The 27,288-nt window shown below is 49.7% G+C and overlaps 1 protein-coding gene across 2 annotated transcripts in view; it reads right to left on the bottom strand.

The window, feature by feature from the left end:
• Positions 1 to 10,235: 10,235 nt before the first annotated feature.
• The window catches only part of CRHR2 (corticotropin releasing hormone receptor 2), a 290,812-nt gene continuing 273,759 nt past the window's right edge, over positions 10,236 to 27,288 (bottom strand). For both annotated transcript variants that reach the window (XM_032764679.2, XM_032764680.2), the window contains one exon: positions 10,236 to 11,359. In XM_032764679.2, coding sequence (XP_032620570.1) covers positions 11,219 to 11,359 — 141 coding nt within the window. In that variant the 3' untranslated portion in view covers positions 10,236 to 11,218. The remainder of the gene's footprint in view (positions 11,360 to 27,288) is intronic.

The raw sequence follows: 27,288 nt of genomic DNA, 5'->3' as shown, positions 1-27,288 counted from the left end.
TGGTTGGCAATCATAGAAGAAAGACCTGCATTTTACTTTGAAAACTGCCTAACAGCTGAGAAAGTGGTAAAAACCCACACGTTAATTGCCCTTGGAAACATGCCCATGGTAAACTTTGAAAGTGTAGGAGTTTTTTATTATTTTTTTTAACTAGTTGAGCAGCCAGGCAGAGTAAATCCACCAGTACACTCCCACATAATGCAAAACTCTGGGCCGGACCCTCAGCTGCTGTCATCAGGGGTAGCTGCATAGATAGAACTTAAGGGAAGATAAGGCCTGATCCTGCGCAGAGGAAGAGCAATAGCAAGGACTTCAATAGGAGCAGAACCAGATCCACTGACACTAACTGATGCATTTTTCAGAGCTATAATTTCACAGGGAATCTGAGACAAGTGAACTTGTAGTGTGCGTCCCTTTCCTGGCTTCTCTGTCGGCTTTTCCATGCTTTCTCTGGAAACTGCCATTATCTGAGGCCTGTATAAGATAACAAAGGCCCCATCACCCGCAAAATATCTGAGCATCTCCCAGTCTTTAATGGATTTATCCTGTGGGAGGTCAGGATAGGCTAGTCTCCCTCCAGCCCCCCATTTTATAGATGGGGAGGTGAGGCACAGAGCAGCTGAGTGACTCACCCACGCTCACGCAGGAAGCTTATGGCAAAGCTAGGACGTGTACCCAGGCCTCCACGGTAGCATAGTCACCACTGGACCATCCGTCTTCACCAAGGAAGCGAAAGAACATGGACCATGTAAAGCGACCACTAGTATTTCTACCTAGAGCAGCTACTGTCCTCTCTCCTTGCATGTCAGCATGACAGGAAATTCCCTGCCTCCCGGGCCAGATTAGTACCATTGATGAGCTGTGCTATGGTAGCGCCTAGAGACCTCAATAAAGGTTGGGGCTTCACTGTGCTAGGTGCTGTCCAGACCCATGGGAAGAGCCAATCCCCGCCCAAAGCGTTTACACTCCCAAGGGGCCAGGCAGACCAGGGGTGGGGGAAAGGCAATACTGGTGCTTTATAAAGCAACCTGCTCTTTTTCTAGGGAACAATGACAATTACGAAGCTGATTTCTAGAAAGGGGGAAGCAGAACCAACACTATGAGTTCTAAAGGCGGCATGGGTCAAACTCCCCATTTAACACAACCCCTTGGCTGCTTCACCCCAGCCCCAACCACGCCCCCGAGGTCTGACTGCTCCATGCGATGCACAGCTGGAGTGTGGTACTATCAGGGACAGCTGGCACTATGGTTCCACTGGGGTTACTTTCACACACACTGCACTGCGTCAGCCATAGTTCACTTGGGACCCATCGGGTATGTCCACGCTGCAGCTAAACACCCACGACTGGCCTGTCCCAGCTGACTCGGGCTCCGCCTGCTGGGCTGTTTAAATGCGGTGTAGATGTTCAAGCTTGGGCTGGATCCCAGGCTGTGAGACCCTGCGAGGGGCAGTGACCCAGAGCCACCACAGTTAAACAGCTCCGTCGCCTGAGCCTGGTCAGTGGGTGTTCATTTGCTGCATCGACAAACCGTTGTTGCCAATGGCATCTTCCCTGCTCCAGAGCCCACTGGAGTCTTATTCAATGGACTTTGCATCTGGCTTAATGGGAGCCCTGGGTTAACGAGTGCTTTTCCTTTCCGGCGTAGCTGCTGGGATGACCAGGTAGGTTAAGAAGGATTTGCTCTGTAATAAAGACAGCAGTCAAATGCCTGGCTGTTTAGCTTTCTAATCCATTCACGGTAAAAAGGTGACACCGGAGGAGATCTTAAATCTGTCTGTAACATTTAGAGCACTTCAAAACAAGGAGAGGGCAGGGCAGCACAGAAATGGTCCAGGGTCACTGCTACCAGCTGAATGCTTTGGCTTGCAAAGTGTTATTCATTATTACAGATCCGTGGTTTTTAATAAGGACAGCACATCAAAGCTCCATGGGGCCCCAGGAAGGAACTTCTTCTTGATGAATTGCATTGTTGCTGTCAGAGATTTGAATTCATGCCTAAGGATGGCTGAGGCCTAGGCTGTCGCTTGGAGTAACAAGGCCTCTTACACTTCTGCTTGGTTTCATTACTTCCTGCCCACGGCAAGGGGTGGGAGGGAGCGGACAGGGCGTTGGCTCCCCCCTCCACTTGCTGTCCAGAGTAGCTGAGGCAGTGTTTCGGGGTGTGGCTAATGATGGAGCACCACTGCAGGCTGGCAGTGAGTTACTATCTCGCCTGGGATTGAGGAGAAAGCAGGGGAGGAACTGAGGCCCAAAGGTGTGTTTATGAGGCATGAGACTCTGCAGTGCTACTCCTGGGGAGAAGCAACTTATACACCAGCCTTTGCTCAGGCTGTGCCTAAAGTCAGCATTTAACCCTAACTGAATACTAGGGCTGTGTTTTTCTCCAGTACCTGCCAAAGGGCACCAGCAAGCTAAGGTGGGAATGGCTGTCTTCCCTTGACAAGTGGGGAAACTGAGGCACGGAGCTGTCAGGTGATTGGCCCATGGTCATGTGGCAGACGTGTGCCAGAGTTGGGATTAGAACCCAGCTCTGCTAACTCCCAGTGCTCTGCATTAGCCACATCACAATGACCCAGCACACATTCCACTGACTTTCGTTGTAGGGAAAATACATTTTTGTCCCCCCAACTACATATTGTTTTAGAAGAAACCTCAACTGCAGTCAGACTCAGGCAGTGACTGCAACTGCACAGTCTGCAAAAGAAATCCTCCATTTGTCTATATGGCAACCAGCTCATTAAACTAACAAACCACAGCTTAAATTCCAGGGGTCAATGCAAGTGTCGACTTGCCTTCTCCTGAGCTGCCTCGGTACATTCCTGCTCATTCTCTCGGCATACAGAACACATTCAGTTTGGATTAGTATTCATTATCTGTACACAGCACCTACCAAGGAGCAGAGACATGCTTGCCTATGGTCACCGAGGAAGCTGGGAACCCAACCTAGATTTCCAAGGTCCCTGGCCAGTGCCTTAATCTATAAAGCCATCCCGTCCTCTCTAACTACACCAACATCCATTTGATCATCGTTTGTATTGCCATAGTGCCTAGAGGCCCCAACCAGGGATCAGACTCCTTCAGCGCTAGGCGCTGGACAAACAGAACAAAGAGATGGTCCCTGCCCCAAGGAGCTTACAATCTAAGTATGAGCCAGACAACAGGTGGACGCAGAGCGAGGGAGAGCCCGAGGAAACAATGAGACAATACTGATCAGCGTAACAGCATAACTTTTCTAGAGCTGGTATATTCCACTCCCTATTTCTACTGCAGCTTTCATCTGGGGATCTCGCCTGCTTGTGAGCTGAGCTAACCACACAGCTTAGGTACTAATTGTTCTTTGTTTCTGGTGCTGGCAAGAAATTCAGATGTTTTGGCTTTTATGTTGTCAATAATTACAAAACCATTTAAGGCCTCATCCAGCACCCACTGAATTCACTGGGGCTAGGTCTACACTGGGAGGGTCGACCTAAGATACGCACTTCAGCTACATGAATAGCGTAGTTGAAGTCGGCGTATCTTAGGTCGATTTACCAGTCCGTGAGGATGGCGGCGAGTCGACTGCTGCTGCTCTGTCGACTCCGCTTCCACCTCTTGCCGCAGTGGTGTTCCGGAGTCGACGGCAGAGCGCTCAGGAATTGATTTTATCGCATCTACACTAAATGATCAATCGATAAATTGATTCCTGATAGATCGAGCATTATCTGCGGAGCTTTCTTTCCATTGACTTTAAAGGCTTTGCAGCAGGCCCTTCATAGCAAATGTCTTTTAGCAGACGGGCCAGGGACCAACCCTCAGCTGATGTAAATGGCCCTAGTTCCCTGGGCTTCAGTAGAGCTGGGCTAATTTTTACATCAGCTGAGGATCTGCCAGCGATGACAGAAATCTTGCCCTTGTCCTCTTTTTGTCAGACGATTGCATTTATGCTCATGAAGACGTTTGCAGAGCTATGCTGCCCCATGCCTCCCTTGTATCTGACACCCACTCTCCACACTCTGATAAAATGCCACTGCCAAGACTTCTCTTCCTGCTCTTTGAGGAACTCTCCAAAATCTTGCTCTTAAGAAGGCAGCTGGCAGGGAAGCAAGATCTAGTCAGGTGGCATCACTTTGAATAAATGTAACTCTGCCTCCAGGGCTCAGCGGGTGGGAACGGCTGACAGGTGCAGAAATCTTTCATGGGAAATCAAACCAAGGAACAATGCTTTTGCATTTGCATGGTAAACCCAAAATAAATACAAATAAATAAACTTTCTCCCAGTTCGTATTACCTGCATGTGCTTAGCATTGACTTGAAACAATTATATGCTGAAGGTTTGCAAATCCATTCTCTGCACTGGCATTGGTACTAGCAGTGATTATGTTTTGCAAACATCCTCCTTGCACTTCATCCCAATAAAATCTTCCTGGGCGTAACATTCTCACCCACTGTCAGGCCCCTTGACACTGCCAGCCTGGGCTAAAGGGGTCTAGTGTAACTGAAAATCAAACCCCCATTAATAGTCTGTGAAGCCGTATTTAAAACCATGGGACTAGCCTGTGGTGAAGTGCATGCTGCTGCGGCTTTGCTAGTCTGGGAGCCCAGCTAGCTAGATTAAAGCAGGCTTGGGTCCATCCACGCAAGCAGCAATCACACGGCCTGATTGCAGCCCAGGCACACCCAGAGAGGAACCTGAAAACTCAGAAACCCTTTCTCAATGGCAAGTCCATCGTTTCCTTCCACTGCCACACCACAGAAACAAAACAGCGCTGATCTTTTCAGTGTCTCCCCCCTGCAGAGAAATGACATAAACTGTTTCCCCGTCAGTAGACGACCTTGAAAGGCAACGGTGTGCTGTCATAATCTTGAGACAGGGAATCAGATCAGCTAGGTAACTCTCAGAATGGGAACTGCTACAACACATTGGACCTGATTCTGCAGCCTTTACTCAGGGTGAGTCGCCGTTACTGCTAGTAATTCGACCTGTCCCACTGGATTCAGTGGGATTATTACAAAACTCTGACTACGAGGGACAAATATTCTGCTGGTGTAAGTGGGCAAAAGTCTGTTGAAGTCAATGGACCTGCATCCATTTGCTCCTGCAGATAATCTGGCCCAGTATGAGTAAGGGCTGTAGAAAGGGGCATGTATTGGAACAATAAGGGAGTTCTCGAAGTTTACTGTGACTGGTAACAATACATGAGGACTATTAACAGTAAACGTTGCATTTACACTCATCTGAGACCAATTCTGGCTCCAAATGTAAAACCCTTTTGAAGGTCACATGGATGGTTTTGATGAATACACACTCAGAATTGTTGGGCAAACCTCTAGCAGTTCAGCTCAAAGAAGCGCCCGTGAGACTTCCAGGTGGATTTTACAAACCCAAGAAGTTCCGAGAGTTTGGACATGCACTGTACGTTCGGATGCTTATTTCAGCTGAACTGTTAGGGGTTTGTCTGACCTCAGGTCTGTGGGAAGCCAGACTGCTTGAAATGACACTTACCTGATTGAAATTCCCCATGAAAATGGGACCATTTCTGTGTTTGGAAGGAGACGAAAAACCTAATTGTCCTTGAATAGCTTTGTTTTTTTCTTGCAAATATCTTGCATACCTCTGTGCTTTATAGCCTCGGAGGGACTGCAAGGATATGATCTAATTAACCACCCCCAAAGTGGGCGAGTACTTTCTCCAATCAGACATTCCCAGGAAGCAGCACAATTTCTTCTTGGCACACACAGCTCATTCCCTGAAATGAATCTAAAAACTCAGGGTGTGGGCAAGTCAGACCATATTAATGGGCTAAAAAGGTCCCAGCCTTTACCCCTGACATGTCAGAATGTTAAAGGAATCTGGCTTGTGTGGCCCCCACAAAGTCGCAGGACCTCCTGGTCAACCTCATCCTCTCCCTGGCTAAAATGGCCATCTACACAACCAGGGAGAGAAGGTGGGCCAATGGAGACTCCTGTGACTGTGGGGCTTGTTTCCGATCCTTAGTCCGTTCACGTATCTGGGCAGAGTTCCTCTGGGCGGCATCCACTGGCTCCCTTGACACCTTCGAGGAGCAGTGGGTGCTGTCTGGTGTTCTCTGCTCGATGTCCCTGTCAGGCTCCCTTCTTATGACCCTCTGACCGCACTCCTGTCCCTGTTCTTTTATTAGTTGTCCCCTGGAATCAGTTGGGTTTTTGAGGTTCTGTAGATCCTCCCCTTAGGCTGGGGGGGATCCTTTAGCATTGGGCGGGCTTCCGCCCGCCCAGTTCCCAGAAACCCAATAGGTACAGAGGAGATGCCAGTTTGAAGAGAGCAGAGAGGTCTGTGGGTTAGAGACCAAACGTGGTAGGGAAGTCTTTGGAGCACCACAAACCTGAGAAGAAAAAATGCAACTTCCCTCCACGAAACCCCTGGCAGCTGTGTTGCCGCTCACCTGAACAGAACAAATTACCCAGATGCTGGGGGAAATTCTTTTTTCTTGGGCAAGAGAGAGGATATTTTATAACTTCCTTTCTTCTTCGCTACTGAAACTGGGTGTGATGAAAGGAACTGTGCACAGCAATGGGATGTCACCTATGCTCTGCTCTTCTGGGATGTGATGCAAGGAGAAGACCCTGAGAATGGAGGAGTTTTGTGTTCCGTTGAAGGGCCCTTTTGCGGTATGTTCATTTCAAGTGGGTTCTCATTGTCCAAGATGCTTTGTTGTTTTCCATATCCTGTTCTTAGGCATCAAACCCTCTCATTAACACCCAGGCCCCATTTCCTCTTCCTCCCCAACCTAAAGTGACATCTGGATCAATAGAAACCAACCCAGAATCGTGTTTATTATTGAAAATATACAATATTTCTGAACATATCACTGTAGCGAAGTGGACTGGCTCCCCGCCGCGCCTGAGAGGGCCGAGCCAGAACAGACACCGAAGTGGGCGGAGCCACCACCGCCTGTTCCCGTCCCCCGGAAGTCAAGGGGCGGGACAGGAAGTATAAAGGCCCGGCCCCGGCGCTCAGTCGACCGCTGGCCACTGCAGAGGACAGATGCTGGCGCCCTAGCTCCTGCTGGGCCAAGCCTGATCCGTGCTCACTATCCTGAGGAGGACTGGCCGAGCCGGCCCCATCCTCACTACCCTGAGGAGGACTGGCCGAGCCTGCCCCATGTTCACTACCCAGAGGAGCACTGGCCGAGCCTGCCCCATGCTCACTACTCAGAGGAGCACTGGCCGAGCCAGCCCTGGGCTCACTACCCAGAGGAGGACCGGCCGAGCCAGCCCCGTGCTCACTACCTTGAGGAGCACTGGCCGAGCCTGCGCCGTGCTCGCTACCCAGAGGAGGACTGGCCAAGCCGGCCCCGTGCTCACTACCCAGAGGAGGACCGGCAGAGCCTGCCCCGTGCTCACTACCCTGAGGAGCACTGGCCGAGCCTGCCCCGTGCTCACTACCCAGAGGAGCACTGGCCAAGCCGGCCCCGTGCTCACTACCCAGAGGAGGACCGGCCGAGCCAGCCCCGTGCTCACTACCCTGAGGAGCACTGGCCGAGCCTGCCCCGTGCTCACTACCCAGAGGAGCACTGGCCAAGCCGGCCCCGTGCTCACTACCCAGAGGAGGACCGGCAGAGCCTGCCTCGTGCTCACTACCCTGAGGAGCACTGGCCGAGCCTGTCTCGTGCTCACTACCCAGAGGAGGACTGGCCAAGCCTGCCCCGTGCTCGCTACCCGGAGGAGGACTGGCCGTGCCGGCCCCGTGCTCGCTACCCTGAGGAGGACCGGCCGAGCCTGCCCCGTGCTCACTACCCTGAGGAGCACTGGCCGAGCCTGCCCTGTGCTCACTACCCGGAGAAGGACTGGCCAAGCCTGCCCCGTGCTCACTACCTAGAGGAGGACCGGGCGGATCTTCCCCTCGCCTGGTACCCTGAGGAGCTGCCTGAACCACCCCGCATCCAGTATCCCGAGGACCAGCCATGCTTACCCAACACTCCGTATCCTGAGGAGCCCATGGTGTGGGACATTGCAGAAGACGCAGGTGATCCACAGGTACCAACGGGGCGGAGATTGGAAGTGGCCCGGGCGTAGTCGACCCTAGTCTGGCTCCAGGGGACCAGAACCAATGTCAGTGTGTTGCGGCCAGGATCCCCACTGACACAGCAGCAGACTGCCTGCTGCTGTTAGGGCCCCGGGCTGGGACGCAGTGGAGTGGGAGGGCCTGCATCCCCCCTGCCACCCTTCCAGGGGTGGCAGACTCCCCCTCTCGCTGGCCTGAGGAGGCCTTTCTTCTAAACTGTGAACTGTGTGTTGGCTCAGTCCCTGCCTAAGGGCCTGATCCTTGAACTGCTCGTTGCCCTGCCCTGCCCAAGGGCCTTGGCTTATATACTGTTTGTTTGCTCAGTCCCTGCCTCAGGGCCTGAACCCTGAACTGCTTGTCGCCCCGCCCTGCCCAAGGGCCTGGGCATAGGTACGGTTGTTTGCTCAGCCCCTACCTGAGGGCCTGAGCACCTGACTGTTTCCCGCCTCCCTGGCTAGGTCGACAGCTCACCCAAATTCAGGTAGCGAGGCGGACTGGCTCCCAGCCGCACCTAAGAGGGCCGAGCACCCACACCGGACCATTACAATCACATAAAAAGCCTAGTAGATATGTTTGCTCTAGTTCAAAATGCAAAATCGATACTCTTTGTGCAGCACTTCGCACATTCTTCGTGACTCAAATATCATCCTCAGCACCATCGGCGTTGTTAGTTTTTACACAGCTTCCCTTTTATTTTATGATTTTGAAACCCAAGCAATACAGCTGAGCAAATCCTCAATTGTCCTTTCCTTGCCACCAGGTAAAACAAAGATGTCCAGTGGCTGCTTACACAGTTTCAAAACTATTTGGCTAAGCAGAGATGAAACACAGTATTTTATAGAGAGATCCAGAGATACTGCTGAGTTTGTCTGTTTCAAAACCTCGTATGTGAACAAGGCTGGGCGCCAGCAGGCCAAATAGCCGGCTGTTAAATAGCTCAGTGAATCCCTAACCCAGTAGAGGGAGCATCTATTGGGTTTCCGGGAAGTGGGCAAAGCCCGCCCACTGCTAAAGGATCCTCCCCCAGCCTAAGGGGAGGACCCACAGGACCGCAGAAGCCCACTGATTACGGGGGACAACTAATAAAAGAAGAGGGATGGGAGTGTGGTCAGAGGGTCATAAGAAAGGAGCCTGACGGGGACACCAAGCAGAGAACCCCGGACAGCGCCCACTGCTCCTCCAAGGCGTCAAGGGAGTCAGTGGACGCCGCCCAGAGGAACTCCGCCCGGATACGTGAACGGACCATGGACCGGAAACAAGCCCCACAGTCACCGGAGTCTCCATTGGCCAACCTCCTCTCCCTGGTCGTGTAGATGGCTTTTTTAGCCAGGGCGAGGAGGAGTTGACCAGGCAGGTCCCGCGACTTTGGGGCCATGGCGATAGGAGTGCGTAGAGAAGGAGGTGAGGGGAAAAGTGCAACCAAAAAACATAACAGGAGATTAGTGAGGAGCCAGTATAGGGGCTGCAACCTGGCGCACTCTAAGTAAACGTGCGCCAGGGTCTCCCTCATGCCGCAGAAGAGGCAGGTGTCTGGGACAGGGGTAAACCGCGCCAAATACACGCCCGTGCTCACGGCCCCATGCAGGAACGCCAACTGATATCCCGGCGGGCCTCGGGACCAGGGTGGAGTATAGGCCGGCCCAGTGGGGCTCCTTTACCCTCCAGAGGTGGCAGGAGGTCCGCCACTTTGTCGTCGGGGCGGGACACGAGGGTGAGGAAATGAAGGGTTGGAGCACGAGGCGTAGAGTTGTTCCGTGGCGCGGTTTGAAAACGGACCGGCTGCAGATCGTGCAGCCGGCTTGCGGAGAAGGGGGGGGGCCGGTCGGGTCTACGGGCAGTGCCGGGCATATGAAGGTCTGGAGGGCCCGGGGTGGGGGGTGGACGGGGCGTGCCCTCCCGCAGGACCCGGTCGAGGTAGGCCCGAGCAGCGGGCGGCAAAGCGGCCTCCACCTCCTGGAGCACGCGCCGGGGAGTACAAGGTCTGGAGAGCCCCATGCGTTGAGCAAGCATCAGGGGATCCAGCCAGCCGCCCCACTCATAGTCCAGGAGGTCTCCGACCCTGGTAGCTTCTGCCAGGACCAACCAGCAGAGGGAGCAGTGGGGAAGATACAAACACCTGCCAGATCCCCTTTTGCCTGCTCCCTTGCTCACTAGGTGAGACTTCTACCAAGCTCAGAGAAGGAGACAGACAGATAATTTACAGAACAATAGAAACCAACCCAGAATCATGTTTATTATTGAAAATATACAATATTTCTGAACATCACATAAAAAGCCTAGTAGATACGTTTGCTCTAGTTCAAAATGCAAAATTGATACTCTTTGTGCAGCACTTCGCACATTCCTCGTGACTCAAAGATCATCCCCAACACCATCGGCGTTGTTAATTTTTACACAGCTTCCCTTTTATTTTATGATTTTGAAACCCAAGCAATACAGCTGAGCAAATCCTCAGTTGTTCTTTCCTTGCCATCAGGTAAAACAAAGATGTCCGGTGGCTGCTTACACAGTTTCAAAACTATTCGGCTAAGCAGTGATGAAACACAGTAATTTATAGAGAGATCCAGAGATACCGCTGAGTTTGTCCATTTCAAAACCTCATATGTGAACAAAGCTGGGCACCAGCAGGCCAAATAGCCGGCTGTTAAATAACCCAGTGATTCCCTAACCCAGCAGAGGGAGCAGTGGGGAAGATACAAACACCTGCTAGATCCCCTTTTGCCTGCTTCCTTGCTCACTAGGTGAGACTTCTACCAAGCTCAGAGAAGGAGACAGACAGACAATTTACAGAACAAACCTGTTGAAATCATTGGGAGCTGAAGTGTGGAATGAGACGGGCAGCTGGTCAAAACAGTCTCTTTAACCACGATCCTTAAAGAAAAACAAAATCGATCATTCCTTCCACCAGGCTGTTTTCCACTTTGTCATTGGAGGCTGAAAATCTCTGAATGGGGCTACCAGTTTTAAATCCCATTCTTCCTTAAACATGCTCCCCCCATCAACCCCCCGCACTCCTTTCTTTGTTATATTTTTGGCTGGTTGCCTTAAAGCAGCATCATATATAAATGGACAAATTTCCACCAAGACACAAGACGGTGTCTCGCTGCAAGAGCACAGTGCCGAGAAAAGGAGGAAAGACAGACAAAAAGGGGGAAGAGGGAAAAACTCTGAAGGTGGCCGGAAGTCTGCGTGGTCAAACTGCCGCCGTCTGTTTGATGCTGTGGAAGCTGATCCTCGTCGGGGAGGTGGGGATCGACATAGCCCGGGCCACGCGCACACGGAGGGCATGGTGGTCCTGCCAGCGATGCCAGCGTTTTCTCGTGGCCGAGCGGACCTGAGGGGAGAGAGGGAAGGGTGAGAGTATTCGGAAGGAACCCGCTTCTCCTGTTAACGAGGATGCTGTCAACTTGAAATCAAGTCAATTTCAAGAGGGAGTTCCGGGTTCTGCAATGACCCAGAGCCTCCTTTGCTAATGTTGGGGGTTTTACAGTCTAACTTATGTGCTTCTACAGTCCCCATCACCACAGTACCAGAGCGCCTCATAATTAAGGCTCCCATTTTGTCACGGGGATTTTTAGTAGGAGTCACAGACAGGTCACAGGCAATAAAGAAAAATTCACAGACGCCCGTGACTTGTCTGTGACCTTTACTAAAAATATCCATGACAAAATTGGGAGGGAGAAGGCTCCAGCACCTGTCCCTGCTGCTGGGGCTCTGAGGTACCCTACCACCCGTGGCAGCTGGGCAGTTGCAGGGGCCCCAACTGGGAGCTCCCAGGGTCCCCCCGCTGCCCATGGCTTGGAGCTGCGGGGTCCCTCCGCCGTCCGTGGCTTGAAGCTCTCGGAGCCCCTGCTGCCTGTTGCAGCTGGGATTTGTGGGGGAGGGGCCCTGCTGCCCACGGTGGCTCGGAGCTGCGGGGGGCCCTGCCCGTGGGGATACTCTGCAGCTCCCAGCTGCCACGGTCGGCGGGGGGCTCTGAGCCACTGCGGGCAGCAGGGGACACCACAGAACCGCCCTGCTGTGGGTTGAAGTCACAGAGGTCTCTGGAACAATCACTGATTCCATGACTTCTGCAACCTGCATGACAAAATAGTAGCCTTACTCATAATCTCTGTTGTATTTATCCCCACAGACCTCTGGTGCGGTAGGGCAGTGATACTGTCCTCCTTGTACAGATGGGGAACTCAGGCCTGGAGAGGGTACGGGGCTCGCCCTAGCTCACACACAAAGTCTGACTTTCCTATTTTTTAAACAACTTTTTCCTGTCTGCTGCTCCTGCGTGGGACGTCCACACATACTACAATGGCAACAGACTGACTCTCCGGCTATACAGCAGACGGTGGGGCAGGGAGGGAGGGAGAAGGGAGGGGGAATCGCCACCAGAAGTGATCTGGAGATAGATCTGCCTTCTAAATCCTTTCACTTGTAGTCACCTTAAGTGAAGGGGAAAAATGGTCGTATGGTTACGGCACTGGGCTGGCACTGAAGAGATCTGGGGTGAGTCCTAAGCGGTGCCTCTATGAGACTTTGCAGCCCACAGGAGGGGGGCGATGGTGGCTTTAAAGCCAATCTTGTGCCCTCTGATCCTTAACTGCCCTGCAGCACCTGACATAGTTTAGAGAGCCCAGGGGACCTCCCAGGGTGGCTGCCTTAAGGGCTGCAGTGCTACCTGGAAACGCCATTGTGGTGTGGCACTTCTCCTGACATGCCCCACCATCAGCTTGGTCCCGGTGCCCACTTCCACTAGGGCTCATGAGTGGGTAAGTGGAAGGCTGTTTTTCAGCTGTCTTCCACAGTGCATTAGCCGGGAAATTCTCCTGCAGCCAGGACCAGGGCTGAGAGGGTATGTGTCTACAGCAGTGGAAAACCCGTGGCTGGCCCGTGCCAGCTGGCTCAGGCTCACGGGGCTGTTTCATTGCAATGTAGGCATCCAAGCTCAGGATTGGGCTTGGGCTCTAGGATTCTGTGAGGTGGGAGGGCCCCAGAGCCTGGGCTCCAGCCTGAGCCCGGAAGTCTCCACACCAATGAAACAGCCCTGCAGCCCAAATTGGCTGGCATGGGCCAACCATGTGTCTAGCTGCTGTGTAGATGTACCCTGAGAGCTTCTTTATGCCACTCCAACCCTTTTATCAGGTATAAGGTGGCAACAAGGGTCTGATCCCTGAGTTCGATTCCTGACTTTGCCACATACTTCTTGTGTGACCTTGGACAATGAGTTAGTGTCTCTGTGCCTCGTCTGTAAAATGGCTGCTAATGCTTCCCTTTCCCCGACCCTTTGTCTGGTCCGACGTTGCCTGTAGGCAGCCCATGGTGGTTCAATATAGAGCAGTGAAGGGCTATTTCCCCCTTCTGTTTTTAGGTGAACACACACAATAACGATACGAGCTTCCCCATCACAGCAGGTTTTTAAGAACAGGTTGAACAAACACCTGCCAGGGATGGTCCAGGTTTCCTTGGCCCTGCCTCAGTGCAGGGAGCTGGACTTGATGACCTCTCAAGGTCCCTTCCATTTCTGTGATAACACAAGGATGGCACACATACAGAATCTAAGGGGCAATGGGGTGGTTGGAACTATCCTGTACTGAATGTGGGCTTTCCCCTTCCTTCCTTTTGCAGCACATTTGAGACCTCCCTTTGCACATTCCATACACACACATAGACAAAATGTGGTGTATGGAAATGTGCAAAGGGAGGTCTCAAAATGTGCTGCAAAAGGAAGGAAGGGGAAAGCCCACATTCAGTACAGGACAGTTCCTGTACAATGTGGCAATCAGATGCTGAGGTTTCATTAGGGAAGAGTTTCCTCCCGGAGTGAAATCCATCCCTGTGCAGGAGGCCAACACGAGGCCTATGTGCCACTTAAGCCCACCCAATCAGTGAATTTCACCCCCCGTAATACAGAAGGACCCCCAAGTGGCTGTACTGTGTAGCCTGATAATTATCTCACAGACAGCTTGACAGTCCTGACATAACTAATGCACACCAGGTGCTTGCAGAGCAGCACTCTGGTGGGTCATGAAAATGATGAGTTATTTAATGGTCCTGTATGCTTCTGAGCAATCTGTTTTGACCAGATACTTACCTGGATAATGAAGCCAGATTAGATTTATCAATTGAACTTCAAGCCAATCAAGCCAAATAGAGTGACCTGGAGATAAAGATGTGAATCTGAACAAGCAGTGGTTTGCATGCATTCACGAGACTGCTCTTTACTTGAGAAGTTTGCGACAGGACAACGGGCAACAACAGCAGTGCAGAGCTGTACAGCTGAAGCTGCCATTACGGGCCATACCTGTGTAAATATGCTGCATGTTTAAGGAGATGAGCCGACACACACTTGGCAGTGTCACGCTGAATCTGGCGATGCCCAGCATGGGTTAGAGTTACAAGGAAAAGTAGACATGGTGCCACTGAGCATCACCAGGCCTAACTTTTAGGCACCTGGACAATCACTGGGATTCACAAACCTGAGCTCCTTCTACCATGAATTGAGAGAGACGAGTGCCTCAGAATGGGATTCCTAAAAGCCAACACACTAGGCGAGGAGCTGCCTCAGCTAGCCATTGGGAGATGCCAAGGAGAAGGATACATGATAAGCCTCAATTCTCTCAGAGATAGGTGCCTAAAGCCTGGGCTGCTGGGAGGCGCCTCCCTGAGCTTGGGACTCTCAGCTGCAAACCCTCTCTGGGCATTAGGCACTTACATCATTGTAGCAGGAGGTGGCGATGCCACTGTTCACCTTCTCACTTTCAGTCCAGTGGTTACAGTGGGAAACACCTGGGTCAAGTTGCCTCCTCCACTGAAGGGGAAGCAGGGATGTGAGTTGAGATCTGCCACCTCTCAAAGGGGCACCCTCATCCCTGGGCTACGGGATATCTTGATGTGGGGCTGCTTCAGTTTCTCCTGTTGAAGCTGTTCCACGCTGGATTATTAAAAAAAAGTCACTGGAGCAGGAGGACTGGACGCTGGGCCAGCCAGCTCCCAGGGCAGAGCTCTAACCAGCAGCCTACAGAATTGCTCTCCCTGCTTCGTCATTTATACAGCGCTGAAGATTGAGGGCATCGCATATCAGAAGACCCCATGGCCAGTGGCTAGAGCACACACTGGAGAGGGGACAGATCCCTGTTCAGACCTTTTCTCTGCAGGCAATGGCTGGACTTGAACTGGGGTGTCCCACATGCCACGTGAGTGCTGTAACCATTGGGCTGAAAGTTATAAGGTGGGTGCCAGCATCACCTCTTCCTCTGGCTGTTTGTGTAAGCTCATTCTCTAGGGGCCTGCTCCAGGAGGTGAGGTCTGACCACTTTTATGGGATCAGGTCCCACAGGAGAGTTTGGTGAGGAACAGCTGTCTTCTCTCAGTTTGTGCAGGGTGCTAGGGCTCTGGGTCCAGCCGACTGGCATGAGGTGGCCGTGCGCATGTTTGGAGGTGAAACATAGGCACCTAGGGAACTTTTACTGCAAAAATCTAGGCGCCATATGAGTTTATTCACCTACGGCATTTGGGGGGCAGCTGAGGGGGGGCTTTGTGCACCCCAGTGGGGCCTGTTCCTGGGATTCAGGTACTTAACGTGGCAGTTAGGTGCCTCAGTTCTGCTGTGCATCTAGCCCCATTGTCTAAAGCCCAAGCAGAAGAGGGTAACTCTAAATTTACCTCTCCTCACTATGCTCAGAACTGAAACTCTGGCAGCGCTGAGCTAAAACCAAACTCTTGTATGGAGCATTTCAGGGAAAAAATAGCTGGGGTGGGTACAGCAGCATGTTCAAAAACTGCAACTAATAAAGCCCATGGTGAGAGGACAATAGAAAAATAGCACCGACATTTACAAATAATCTGCTTGACATCTGAATTGATCTCTTTACAACAGATGCTGTGCCTGTCTATCTAGCATTTCTGGAGTCAATCATCAGCTCCTAGCAACAGCATTAGTATATCAATGACCTGACATTCACAACACTAGCCTATCGTACCACACAGGGAGGCATAAATACACAGACACCAGCATCAATGGCTGAAGCGCATACAAACACCCGGAGAAAGAGAAATTAGCACCTTTGTCTCTATAAGCATCAATCACTTGAGATAACAGAGGTTGTCTGTGCTATTAGATCACAGAGTTCAGTTCTCCAGACTCCACCTGTTTGGTCGAACTATTTGTTGCAAACAATTTATTCATGTGATTTGACCCTTTCTACCCTTTGCAAATTGCGAACTGATCATGCCCTTCCTGAATTTGTTCATCCCTTGGAATTGTTTGTCAAATACTATTTACCAACACATTTGGGCCTATGGGTTACCATGGGTTTGTTCTTTGTGAGTATTCCATTATTCAGTTTGTAGAATCTGAGCTGTGGGATTGGTCATGGAAGTCACCTGGTTATGGTTTCTGATTCCTGATTGAATGGCCTACCCCAGGCATTCTCAAACCTTTGCATACTATGAAGCACATTTTATTGGAGAGACTCCTGTGGACACCTCCATTCCCACTACCAGCCATGGGGACCATCAAGGAAGTGGAAGAGAGAGAGATAAAACCTGCAGTACTCTCCCTTGACCACAGTAGTCGGCTAATTTCTTGCAGCCATCAAGTAGAAGTTTGTGCTAAAGAAGAAGTGGAAATACAGGAGTGTAGCAGTCTTACAGATCTGTTTTGGGAGGATGTTTCATGTGTCATAGGCAGAATGAAAGAAAACTAGATATGTTTGTACCATCCTTGACACACTGGGGACCCAATCACTTGGGGCCTCCAGGTGCTAGGACAAAACCCATAAATAATAATAAAGCAGGTAAAGGGATGGGAAGGGCCTTGAGTTGAAGACATGAAGCTTGAACATGATCTGGTGGAAAAGAGGGAGCAAACTGATGCATTCAAAGAAGGGGCTGCTTGGTGAGAACAATGGGAAATGATCTTGGCAGCTGCATTTCATATGGATAGAAGGGAGGTGATATAGGGTTGGGTAGATAAGAAAGGAGCAAACTGCAGTAGTTATGCTGGGATGACCACAGTAAAGACCATTGTACCTGATTGTATATGGTTCCAGACTGTTCAATGTTGCTTTGCTAGTGGCTAGGTGGATACAGCTTCTAGACTCAGAGTGCCTGGTCTAAAGGCCACTGAAGAAAATGGAAAGGTTCATGCTGATTTTCAATGGGCTTTGGCTCTGGCCAAGAGTTATCGCAATGTTTGCATAAAAACAAGTCCAAGCGATGAATTCACTAACAAGTTCCATCTGCCTTCTGCATGGAATGAGCTCTTGCTATGTTCCAGTTCCCAGCATTGTGCTATGAAATGAGATAACTGAATTTGCAACTTGGCTTTTTGGTAACAAATGGATTTGGGGGATGACTCCTGGAGAAGCTGGGTGGAAGTTCCATTAAATTCACTTTGTAATTTAGGGGAGAGGACAAGGTGTGTGGCACCAAGTCTCTGACTTTTTTCATCATTCTCTCTATGCACCAAAGAGATACAGAGGAGAGACTGACAGTTATGTAGGAAGATCCTCTAGGTCAGAATCAAAGATATTAACTAAATCTTCAGTTAGGCCTGGTCTACACGGGGCGAGGGGGAAAAATCAATCTAAGTTACGCTACTTCAGCTACATGAATAACGTAGCTCAAGTTGACGTACTTAGATCTACTTTCCGCAGTGTCTTCACTGTGGTAGATTGACAGCTGATGCTCCCCCATTGACTCTGCCTGCGCTTCTTGCTCCGGTGGAGTACCAGAGTCGACAGGAGAGCGCTCGGCGGTTGATTTATCACGTCTTCACTAGATGCGATAAATCGACTCCCGCTGGATCAATCACTCTGGAGGTAAGTATACACATGTCCTTAGTTTCTCTTTCATCTCCCCTGGCACCCAACTAGATTGCCACTCCTCTAGTTGCATTGACTGCGGCTGCAGCAGTCTGGGTGTTAGGCGGGCTCTTTTTGCCAGTGCACTGTCTGTCTGTTTACGTCACTCGCCATTGTAACTGAGGACCTACAGGAATTAGAAAAACAAGCAGGTCTTTGATTCCGGATTCTTGGTTTATGCTTAAAATATAAAGTTTGGCTTAAAAACCCCATTAAAATTATAATTGAAATAGTCCCCTGCAACATTACAATGTCAAACCATGCATCATCTGCAGTAAATGAAACTCTCTGTCAACTGACCAGTCACGTTCAATTGTTCCAAACCGTGTAAAGGGAAAAAAGTACACTAATTGGGAAAACAAGGAAAAGTGCAATTAGATCTGAAACGTTCACTAGCTCTTGTCGATGAGCATACACCTCCGTGGCTTCCCTGGAATCAGTTGTCCTGGGAGCTCCCCAAGTTTTCTGTTTGGTAGTGCAGATCATTGCTGTTGTGATGAAAGACAATCTCACGTCATCAAAGCCAATGGGTGTGCCAAGCATACTGGTTCAGGCTCATCAGCGGGATCAGTTAAGGACATTCATATAGTAAAGATTCATTGCTGCAAATAGTAGCAGTCTACTGCCCAAGGCAACAGCCCCCATCACAGGTCAGAGCTAAGTGGACCGTGGCATCATCTCGATTTAAAGGAGCCCCCGATTAGATACTGCCATTGGTTAATAGCCACACATACACCATAAAAGTTGCAAGGGAAGTAACTAAATCTAATAAAAGTCAAAGTGCCTACACGAATCAGTGCAATTGATTATTTAATCTTATGAAAAGCAGCTCACATGGCCATTTTTTTCATGGCTGCAGATGGTGTGACCCAAGAATTTGATGTCGCATCATTCTTTCCTTTTTTTCTAATATTTTTTTCCAGTTCATCATATTACAATTTAATCATTTTTTCAGGAAACTAGCCTTTTGGCACCAATTTAGCAAAGCCTGGTAATGAATGGATGCATGTTTGCCACTAATCAGACTGGACCGCTGGGTTTATTTTCTAAGATAACTATAGCGATGTATTTCTATGCATGAAAATCTTCATGAAGACAGTGTGGGTTTTGCACAGTTTTAAGGACACACAGCACACGGTGCAGACATCAGGACACACCCAGCACCTCTCCACTGGAGCATGGAATGTCCAGCAGACAGTAGGACTTGCCCAGTTCCACGCATGGGGGCCAAAGACACAGGAAGCCTACTCCAGGCACTAGCACCTCCTTTGGGCCATGATGCTCTGTCCACCCTAGTACAGTTTGGAGCTACAGGGTCAAGGGCTGGGGTTCCACTAGTCACAACATCCCTGTCTAGGGGAGAGGCAGGAGCTAGGGTATGTCTACACTGTAAATGGAGGTGTGATTGCAGAATAGGTAGCTACACCTGCCTCAGCTTTAATCTAGCTAGTGTGAGTAACAGTAGTAGGGACTATGTAGTGGCACGGACCCTGAGTATGTATCTAGGGTCCCCAGCGGGCTTGTACTAGGACAGAAAAGATGGGGTGGTGTGGGCTCACTACTACTCTTACCCACACAGGCTAGATTTAAAGTTGGCATGGGTGTTCTTAGCCACGCTGCAGTCATGCCTTCATGTGCAGGAGAGGTTACTGAGGTGGTGCTGCTACTCTGGGGCCTGAAAGGGAAGATTTTTGTCCCTCGCATGACCTTGCACTAAAGGGTAATCTCCAACAGTAGTGCTTACATTCTCTTTGTAGGCCACTAGCCACCAGGCAGTGAAACCAGTACTAGATACAGAATTAAACCTCCATCCACAGAGTCACATTCATTCAGCGGTTCTGAGGCACTCCTAATGCGTGTACCTCAGGTTCAGAATGAATATTGTGAAGATTGTTTTGATAGATGGCCAGCTGGATGACTAACCATTTAGATGGTGATTCATAGCTGGCTGCTATAATGAACAGGCTTCCAAGCTGATAAATTCACAATAGGCCACTTTTAGATTAATAGATTGTGTGAGACAGATAGTGCCTGGGCGAAAAGGGGAAGATGCTCTGAATCCAAAAATTGGACAAATTTATCCTTGCATTATACCTAACTCCCAGGTAAATGAGATTAGCCATTCCAATCCTCCCTGATTATCCTTCCTTGCTAACTCACCTATTATCTGTCTGTCTAATGATGTAATTTCTTAATCTGGTGCTATCAATTTATTAAGTCATCTATTCTGTGGCACTCTATTGTACCGTCACTACTTAATGGGGATGAAGTTGTTATTCTCCCAGGAAAGCTGGTAACACCCTCCCAAAGGGTTCCAGAATTTGAGGGATTGTGTTTCTCAATCCTTCGACGATTCCTCTGATGGCTTTCTGAGATATTACAAAACCCTGAAACACAAGTGTAACCCTTCTGCCCCTCTGAGTTGGCAGCAACAAGGGCCGGGTTCAGTATCCAGGGGTTCCGTTTCAATAACACAAGGCATAACTGGCTCGAGCCCCCACCCAGTGACCTGGGACACTTACATACCACCCCCCCGGGTGCCTCTAGGAGGCAATACTTCCCCTCTTGCAAGCACGGAGTCTGAGTGTAGCAAAATCCTTTTAATAAAGGAAGGAATCAATGCATCCCATTGGAGAAACACCACAAACAGAGTTATAACACAAACACCAATAACCCACCCCAAGTACATTTGGCAATGTCCTTTTCCCCTTAGGGTCTTAAGTCCAATCACCCCAAAGTCCAACAACCCAAAAGTCTCTGGTCAATGCCACCCCAGAATTCAAGAGTCTATCTGTAGAGGTCCCCCCCCCAGCCTGGTGAAAGGGGCACCTTACGTGGTCCAGGGCCAACTGCCCTGCCTCTCGTGGGTTCTGCTTCCGCCTCTCCACGAACTGCTCCGCCTTACCAGCCGCTCCACTCTGCTCCTCCGGCCGTCCTCAAAACTGCTCCGCTCCACAGCTGCCTCGTGAGCTGCTCCAGTTGTCCCTGCAAACTGCTCGCTCCGCTCGCTCTGTGGGCTGCTCCACACGCCCCACAGCTACTCGCTCTGCCAGCCACTCCACTCCACCAGCTGTCCTGTCTGGTCCGCTCCAGCCATCCCCTACAAACTGCTCCACTCCACCAGCTGCTCTGTGTTTCCCACAGTATAGCTTCAGGCTCCCCCACTAGTTAGCACAGTACTCAGTGCTCCCAGCTCAGTAATTTCAGCTCTTTTGTGATTTCAACTCTTAGTGCAAGCTCAGCACATAGTAGGGGAGCCCCAGTGCTAGTGCACCATTAGCCCAAAGTGAGTTCAGCTCAGCAACCTGTAATCTAGAGTCTTAAGGGAATAAAAAAAAATCAACTCTGACATTCCACAGTGGAGAGAGGAGGGGTGCAACTGGTGCTTCTAGCTCCACAAGGCCTGCACCACCAGGCACAAATACCTGTCCCCAACCCTCTGTCCTTCACTGGTTTGGAACCTATGTCCCTTGTCTAGCAAGTACCACCCAACTGAGGTTGAGTCATTTCTGTCACAAAGCAGTCCCACAGCTCGGCAGTCTGGGATGGGGTAGGCGTGCCTATGCAAATATTTGAGATTTCACATTCCGGACATTCTTTCCACACTTCCCATAATTCACCACCAGATGTCAGGGTACAGCTCATCCTGACTCTGCTTACACAAGCATACAGGGACTGGCATCTAGAAGAGACATTATCCTTCCCCTCACCATCTTAGCAGGTCCTCTTGTCTCCATCATACAACTGATGAGGCAGCAAGGTCAGAGGCTAGTCCCACTGGTGGAAAACTCATTTGGAGTCTGATGAATAGTTGCCAGGAGAGATTTTCTCTTCTTGTGCTGTGGATGTAGGGGAGTCCAAGATATTATTTTCTCCTCTACCATCACATCCATGAGGTCTAGGTGAGTGGAACAGATTGTAGTGGACAGGCTAATCCATTCAGAATGTGAAACAGGGCAGAGTTTCTCTCTCTTTTCTGACATTTTTGACTTTCATTTGGGAGGAGACAGACTGTATTCGAGGTGGTTAGGCTGACACCATGTAGACAGCGCTGGAGAAGAAGAAGGCAAAAGCTCAATCTTCTTTTAGTAGGGTTTTATCTAGCCTCACTTAACGAGGCAGAAAATATTCTGGGAATTCAGCATCTAATTGCTTGTGAAGAGATCCATATACCTCAAGGCTGAAAAAAGAACTCCATAAAGGCACTGGGGACAATGTTTTGAAAGTCAACAGAATTTAGGCTTGTAAGTCATTGATCTGCTTTTGACAGCTTTGTCCTGGGTTCTTTGAGAGTTTCCCATCATGCTTCCTTTTGAGGAGGCAAGACACCAGCTGACTTTAACTAGCAGTACTTAGGCCTGACACAAGAAAGCATCATTTAAATTTGACAGTCTTGCCAAGTATCGTTTCGGTTTCAGAACTCCCTTTTTTAGAGAAGATCATGAAGACAATTGTTATGAGGCTGTTCTGGTTGCACCTGGAGTCTATGAAGCTCCTGGATCCTTACTAGCTACATTTGAGACCAAGCTATGACTTGGAGAGGAGCATGACATTTTTGTCTGATGATCCATTTCTAGAAGATGGATGCCAGAAAAGGCACCCACACAAGTGTTATCAGATCTATCAGCAGCCCTTGAAACCACTTATTGGGAGTAGGTTAGCCCACTCACTTACAGTTCCTCATTGGAGAGGAGAGGGGTCCTCTGGCAGAGTCTAGAGGGGGTTATTGAATATATTATTTTCTTCCCCACGGACTTTCAAATGTGGGATACAGCAGGATTCAATTTTGTCACCTCTCCCATTCAATGTGCAAGGCCCCCAGGAGATTACGAACATCTGTCAGGGATAGTCTAGATAATCGGTAGCTCTGCCTCAGTGCAGCAGACTGGACTAGATGACCTATTGAAGTCCCTTAAGATCCTACATTTCAGTGTGTCACCTGCCCCAGGTGTAATGCCATCCCTTTCTATCTACCCAGCCAAGCCATCATACCACTCTTCTCACTGTGGTATATGGGATACCTTTTCTAGTGTGGTTTATTGTCTCAAGGCCTAACCGAATCCTTGGGTACCTGGGTATGACATATAGAAAGCAGCGTCCTTTTTCTCTTTGCAGGTAGCCAGGAAATCGACTATCTCTTGCAGCCCCCTGTGCACGGGGCCCATTGGTGCACCGTGGCAGTACCTGTGCCATGTGACTGCATCCAGTCAGTGTGCCCTGTAGCATTCTCTGTCTATGAAGCCCATGGGTATAGCATGATGGCGGCCTGCAGGCAGCGTGGCAGCACTTGCGCAGCATGGCCTGTAGAGGTGGGCGGGAAGCTTAGGGTGGATTGAAAAGCTGCTTCTCAGTGCACACTCTTCTGTTCCAGGGCACCAGCGGATCCCAGCTCTGGGACACAGTGTTTGCCGGCCAAGCCTTCCTGGAGATAATGTTTCCCATCATGCCAGCCTGCTGGGCTGCCCCCCCAAGGGATGTGGGTCTCAGATAGGCACCATCCTGAACTTTCCTCAGTGCCATGGCTCTTGGGAGCCTGGCTCCTACAGTGTATGCTCAACAGCAATGCTAGAGAGAGGCTTCTGCAGCCTCAGGTGTCAAGACCAGACAGAACTGTGACGATCATCTGGTCTGACCCTCTGCATAGCACAGGCCAGAGAATGTCACCCGGAGCCCCCTGCGCTGAGCCGCTAACTGGTGGTGCAGCCCGAGCACAGCTTTTCGAGAGAGGCCTGCAGGCTTGCTATCCCAAAGCACCCCGAAAGCATGCTAAGGGCTAGAACAAAGCCAGGATCGATAAAGTCACAGGGGGTCAACAAGCATGTGGACAAAGGAAATCCAGTGGACAGAGTCTACTTAAATTTTCAGAAAGCCTTTGATAAGGCCCCTCACCAGAGGCTCCTAAGCAAAGTAAGCTGTCACCAGCTCGTCTTACGCTGCATCCACCTGAGGATGCTTATTTCAGCAGTGTAATATAGTTCTCTCTCCTTCATTGGCCAGCATTCCAACCCATACATCATGGCTGGCCGATTATGATCTTATACACTTTTCTGTTTAGTTCACTTGGCTTATTCTTATCGCAGAGAATTCCTATCAACCCTTACCATTTACACCAAGAGCGCCCCTTGCAGCTCCTAACATCTTCATTTATATTCCCATCGTGACTCAATGCTGAACCGAGGTATTGAAACTGTTGCAGAGTTTAACACTCCATTTCCTGAGGTCTTCCTTTCTGGAAGTTATGTTTTAGTCAAACACCAGTTATTGCACTCAACACTGGGGTAACTGGGTGAAATTCTATGGTTTGTGTTACACAGGGGGTCAGACTAGCTAATCTAATGGTCCTGTCTGATTTTAAAATCTATGAATCTATATATACACACATATACACACACACTCAATAAGTATATAATATAGTGGAAGCATGCACCTGACAGTATTCAGTTTTGCTATACATTAACAACAAAATACATAGGTATATAGAAGTCAAACACATCCCTGGGAAGTACAAGATGACCAGAGCTCCATCAATTAAAAAAATCTGAAAGACTAAAGCTCTTTTAATTAAAGTGCACTCCAATCTACCCTGTAGTTGTGTTGCATGGATAAGTAGTTCTCTCCAGAACAAACTCCTGCCAATTCGCCTACACATGCAGGCAGTGAGGCTTTAATTAAACAAACATGTTACATAAAATTAAATGTGCTGTTGTGACCTGTCAGTCAATTTAGAAGAGTCTTTCTGGAACATCTTGATCCATATTGTGATTGACAAATATAAAAGTTTGCAATCAAGGTTTATGGTTGCTAAGTGCAGGCATCTGTGTGTGCTGTGTCATTTTTCATAAACTCATAGCTCCTCAGACAATGCATCAAATCTGCCTATCAGATTAAAAAAACGAATGTAAATGCACAGGGCAGAATCCAATTCACAGATAAGCAAGTACTGTTTGCACTGAAGTCTACAGGTAGAATTCAGCTCCGTGCACCACTTAACATTCCCCAGGAGTGCTGTTTTCAGAATGTAAGTGGTATTTAGGCCTTGTGCCAGGGGTGAATTTGCACCTACACATTTGAGAGCAGCCTGCTAATGGAGGTTTGAAATAGCAGGCCTGAAATCCCAGAAAAATGGGTTGTTTAGGGGCACCGTCCCTGTGCCACCTGATTTCAGTCAGGTTTGAAACATCACAGGGTCATCTCCTCTCATGCTCTTTCCATCCCAGGGGAGGCCAGGATATGCACAAAGCCACACAACTATGTATGAAAAACACATTACCCACATGCTTATGAACCACAACCTAACTTTGGATCCAGCTGGCCTAGTATTTTGGGCGAAGGTTTGGGTCAGGGCTTGTTTTGTTTGAACTGCTTTCACCGTCCCTAGTGTCGATGCATAGACATTTAACAGTCCAATGGATCCGCAATCTGTGTCAAGGCCGTGGCAAAATGAAGTTCTCGTCTTACAAACTGTAACCAGGGGAGAAAGGAAGAGGAGCGGCCCAGTGGGTGAGACGTGGCGGAGTGTGCGCCTGAAGAGACGAAGGGTCAGTTCCCAAGGCTATCATAGACTCCGAGCTGATTTTCAGTGGCACTCACACTGCCTGAGTCCTGACTACCAGTCCAGGAGGTTCTGTATTTTAATTTAATTTTAAATGAAGCTTCTTAAACATCTTAAAAACCTTATTTACTTTACATACAACAATAGTTTCGTTATATATTATAGACTTATGGAAAGAGACCTTCTAAAAACGTTAAAATGTATTAGCGGCACGTGAAACCTTCAGAGTGAATAAAAATGAAGACTTGGCACACCACTTCTGAAAGGTTGCCGACCCCTGCTCTATACATTGAAGGCTGGAGCTCTTTCCTATCCGCTGGGGCCTTGTGAGGATAAGCACATTAAAGATTGCGAGACGCTTGGGTACTACAGTAAAGAGGCCCAGATACATAGATGAGATAATTAGCTGGAACCATATTTGGCACATTTCTTGCCCTCAGATACATAGGGCCAGATCCTTATTAATGGAGCTTATGCTAATTTACACCAGTGGGGAGATCTGACCCAAGGACTCAATTCTCACTGCAGTCAAGGAAACGACACCTGCCACAACTGGCCCTACGGTTGTAGGTGCAGTGGTAGTTCTGTGCTTGGGGCATCGTCCCACTCTAAAACGTGAGGAAATGGAGGAGTAAAAAGAGATTTCCTCATCTAATGCCAGGCACTACTGACAGATAGTAATTCAATAGCTTAGTGCTTCCATATGAAGGATCAATATACACTCCTGCCTACCTTAAGTACTGACAAATCATGAGTCAACCCACCCCTCCGCAAACCATGAGTTTTTAGAAAAATAATAAAGTTGGGGTTCTTTTTATAGGCTGTCTGCTCTCCGAGCTGCTAGGCTATGCTTTCTCACATTTTCAAGTTTTTCTCCACAACCACAATGGCTTGAAACGTTTTTTTTTTTTAAAAGAAAGCGGTGATTCTTATGTATTCCTATGACTTCAGTAGCTGGGGCTTTAAGAAAAGCACCAAATAGTGCATGAATTAGCAACACGACATATGAAGCAACTGCCATAGTGCCCTAGCTGGTATAGTGAAGATTCCTCTCTGGAGCACTACAGCAGCAGTATGATGGTGGCAGAAGATGACTTGAAAGGGACCAGGGAAAAAGTTATCTTCCTAGTGACATGGGTTAGCTGCTGACTCTGCCCCCCCAAACATGAGCAGAGGGGGCCAAAAGAGTGCTGCAAACGGGTGGGGGAGGATGGAAAGGGGAAGCAGTAGCTGTGTGTCAAGCTCCCCCCTCTCGTACCCCTTCTGTGCAAACATCTGGGGCAGGGGTGGCCAATCTGAGCCTGAGAAGAAGCAGGAGTTTACCAGTGTACATTGCCAAAGAGCCACAGTAATACAGCAGCAGCCCCCTCATCAGTTCCCTTCCCCCACTCCCAGCACCTCTCACCCACCGGCAGCCCCGCCCATCAACACCTCCTCCTCCTCCCCACATCTCACAATCAGCTGTTTCATGGCATGCAGGAGGCTCTGCGTGTGGGGAGAGGGGAGGAGCGAGGGCACGGCAGGCTCAGGGGAGGGGGCGGGAAGGGGTGGAGTGGGGGCAGGGCTTGTGACAGAGCCAGGGGTTGAGCAGTGAGCATTCCCCGGCACACTAGAAAGATGACGCGTGTAGCTCCAGCCCCGCAGTTGGTACCTATACGAGGAGCCGCACATTAACTTCTGAAGAGCTGCATGCGGCTCCGGAGCCACAGGTTGGCCACTCCTGATCTGGCGGATGTGGCACATCAGAAGGAGGGTGGAGTTAGGGAGCTGTCTCAAGAAGGAAGTGGTAATAAAGACAGGTCCTATTTGTGATGCTCTAAGTTACTGCCCAGGAGACACTAAGACGTAAGGACATAG

This window comes from Chelonoidis abingdonii, chromosome 2 (assembly GCF_003597395.2).
Source record: "Chelonoidis abingdonii isolate Lonesome George chromosome 2, CheloAbing_2.0, whole genome shotgun sequence".
Taxonomy (NCBI): domain Eukaryota; kingdom Metazoa; phylum Chordata; order Testudines; family Testudinidae; genus Chelonoidis; species Chelonoidis abingdonii.
The sequence above is the reverse complement of the archived record's forward strand: the minus strand, read 5'-3'. Positions and strand labels throughout refer to the sequence as shown.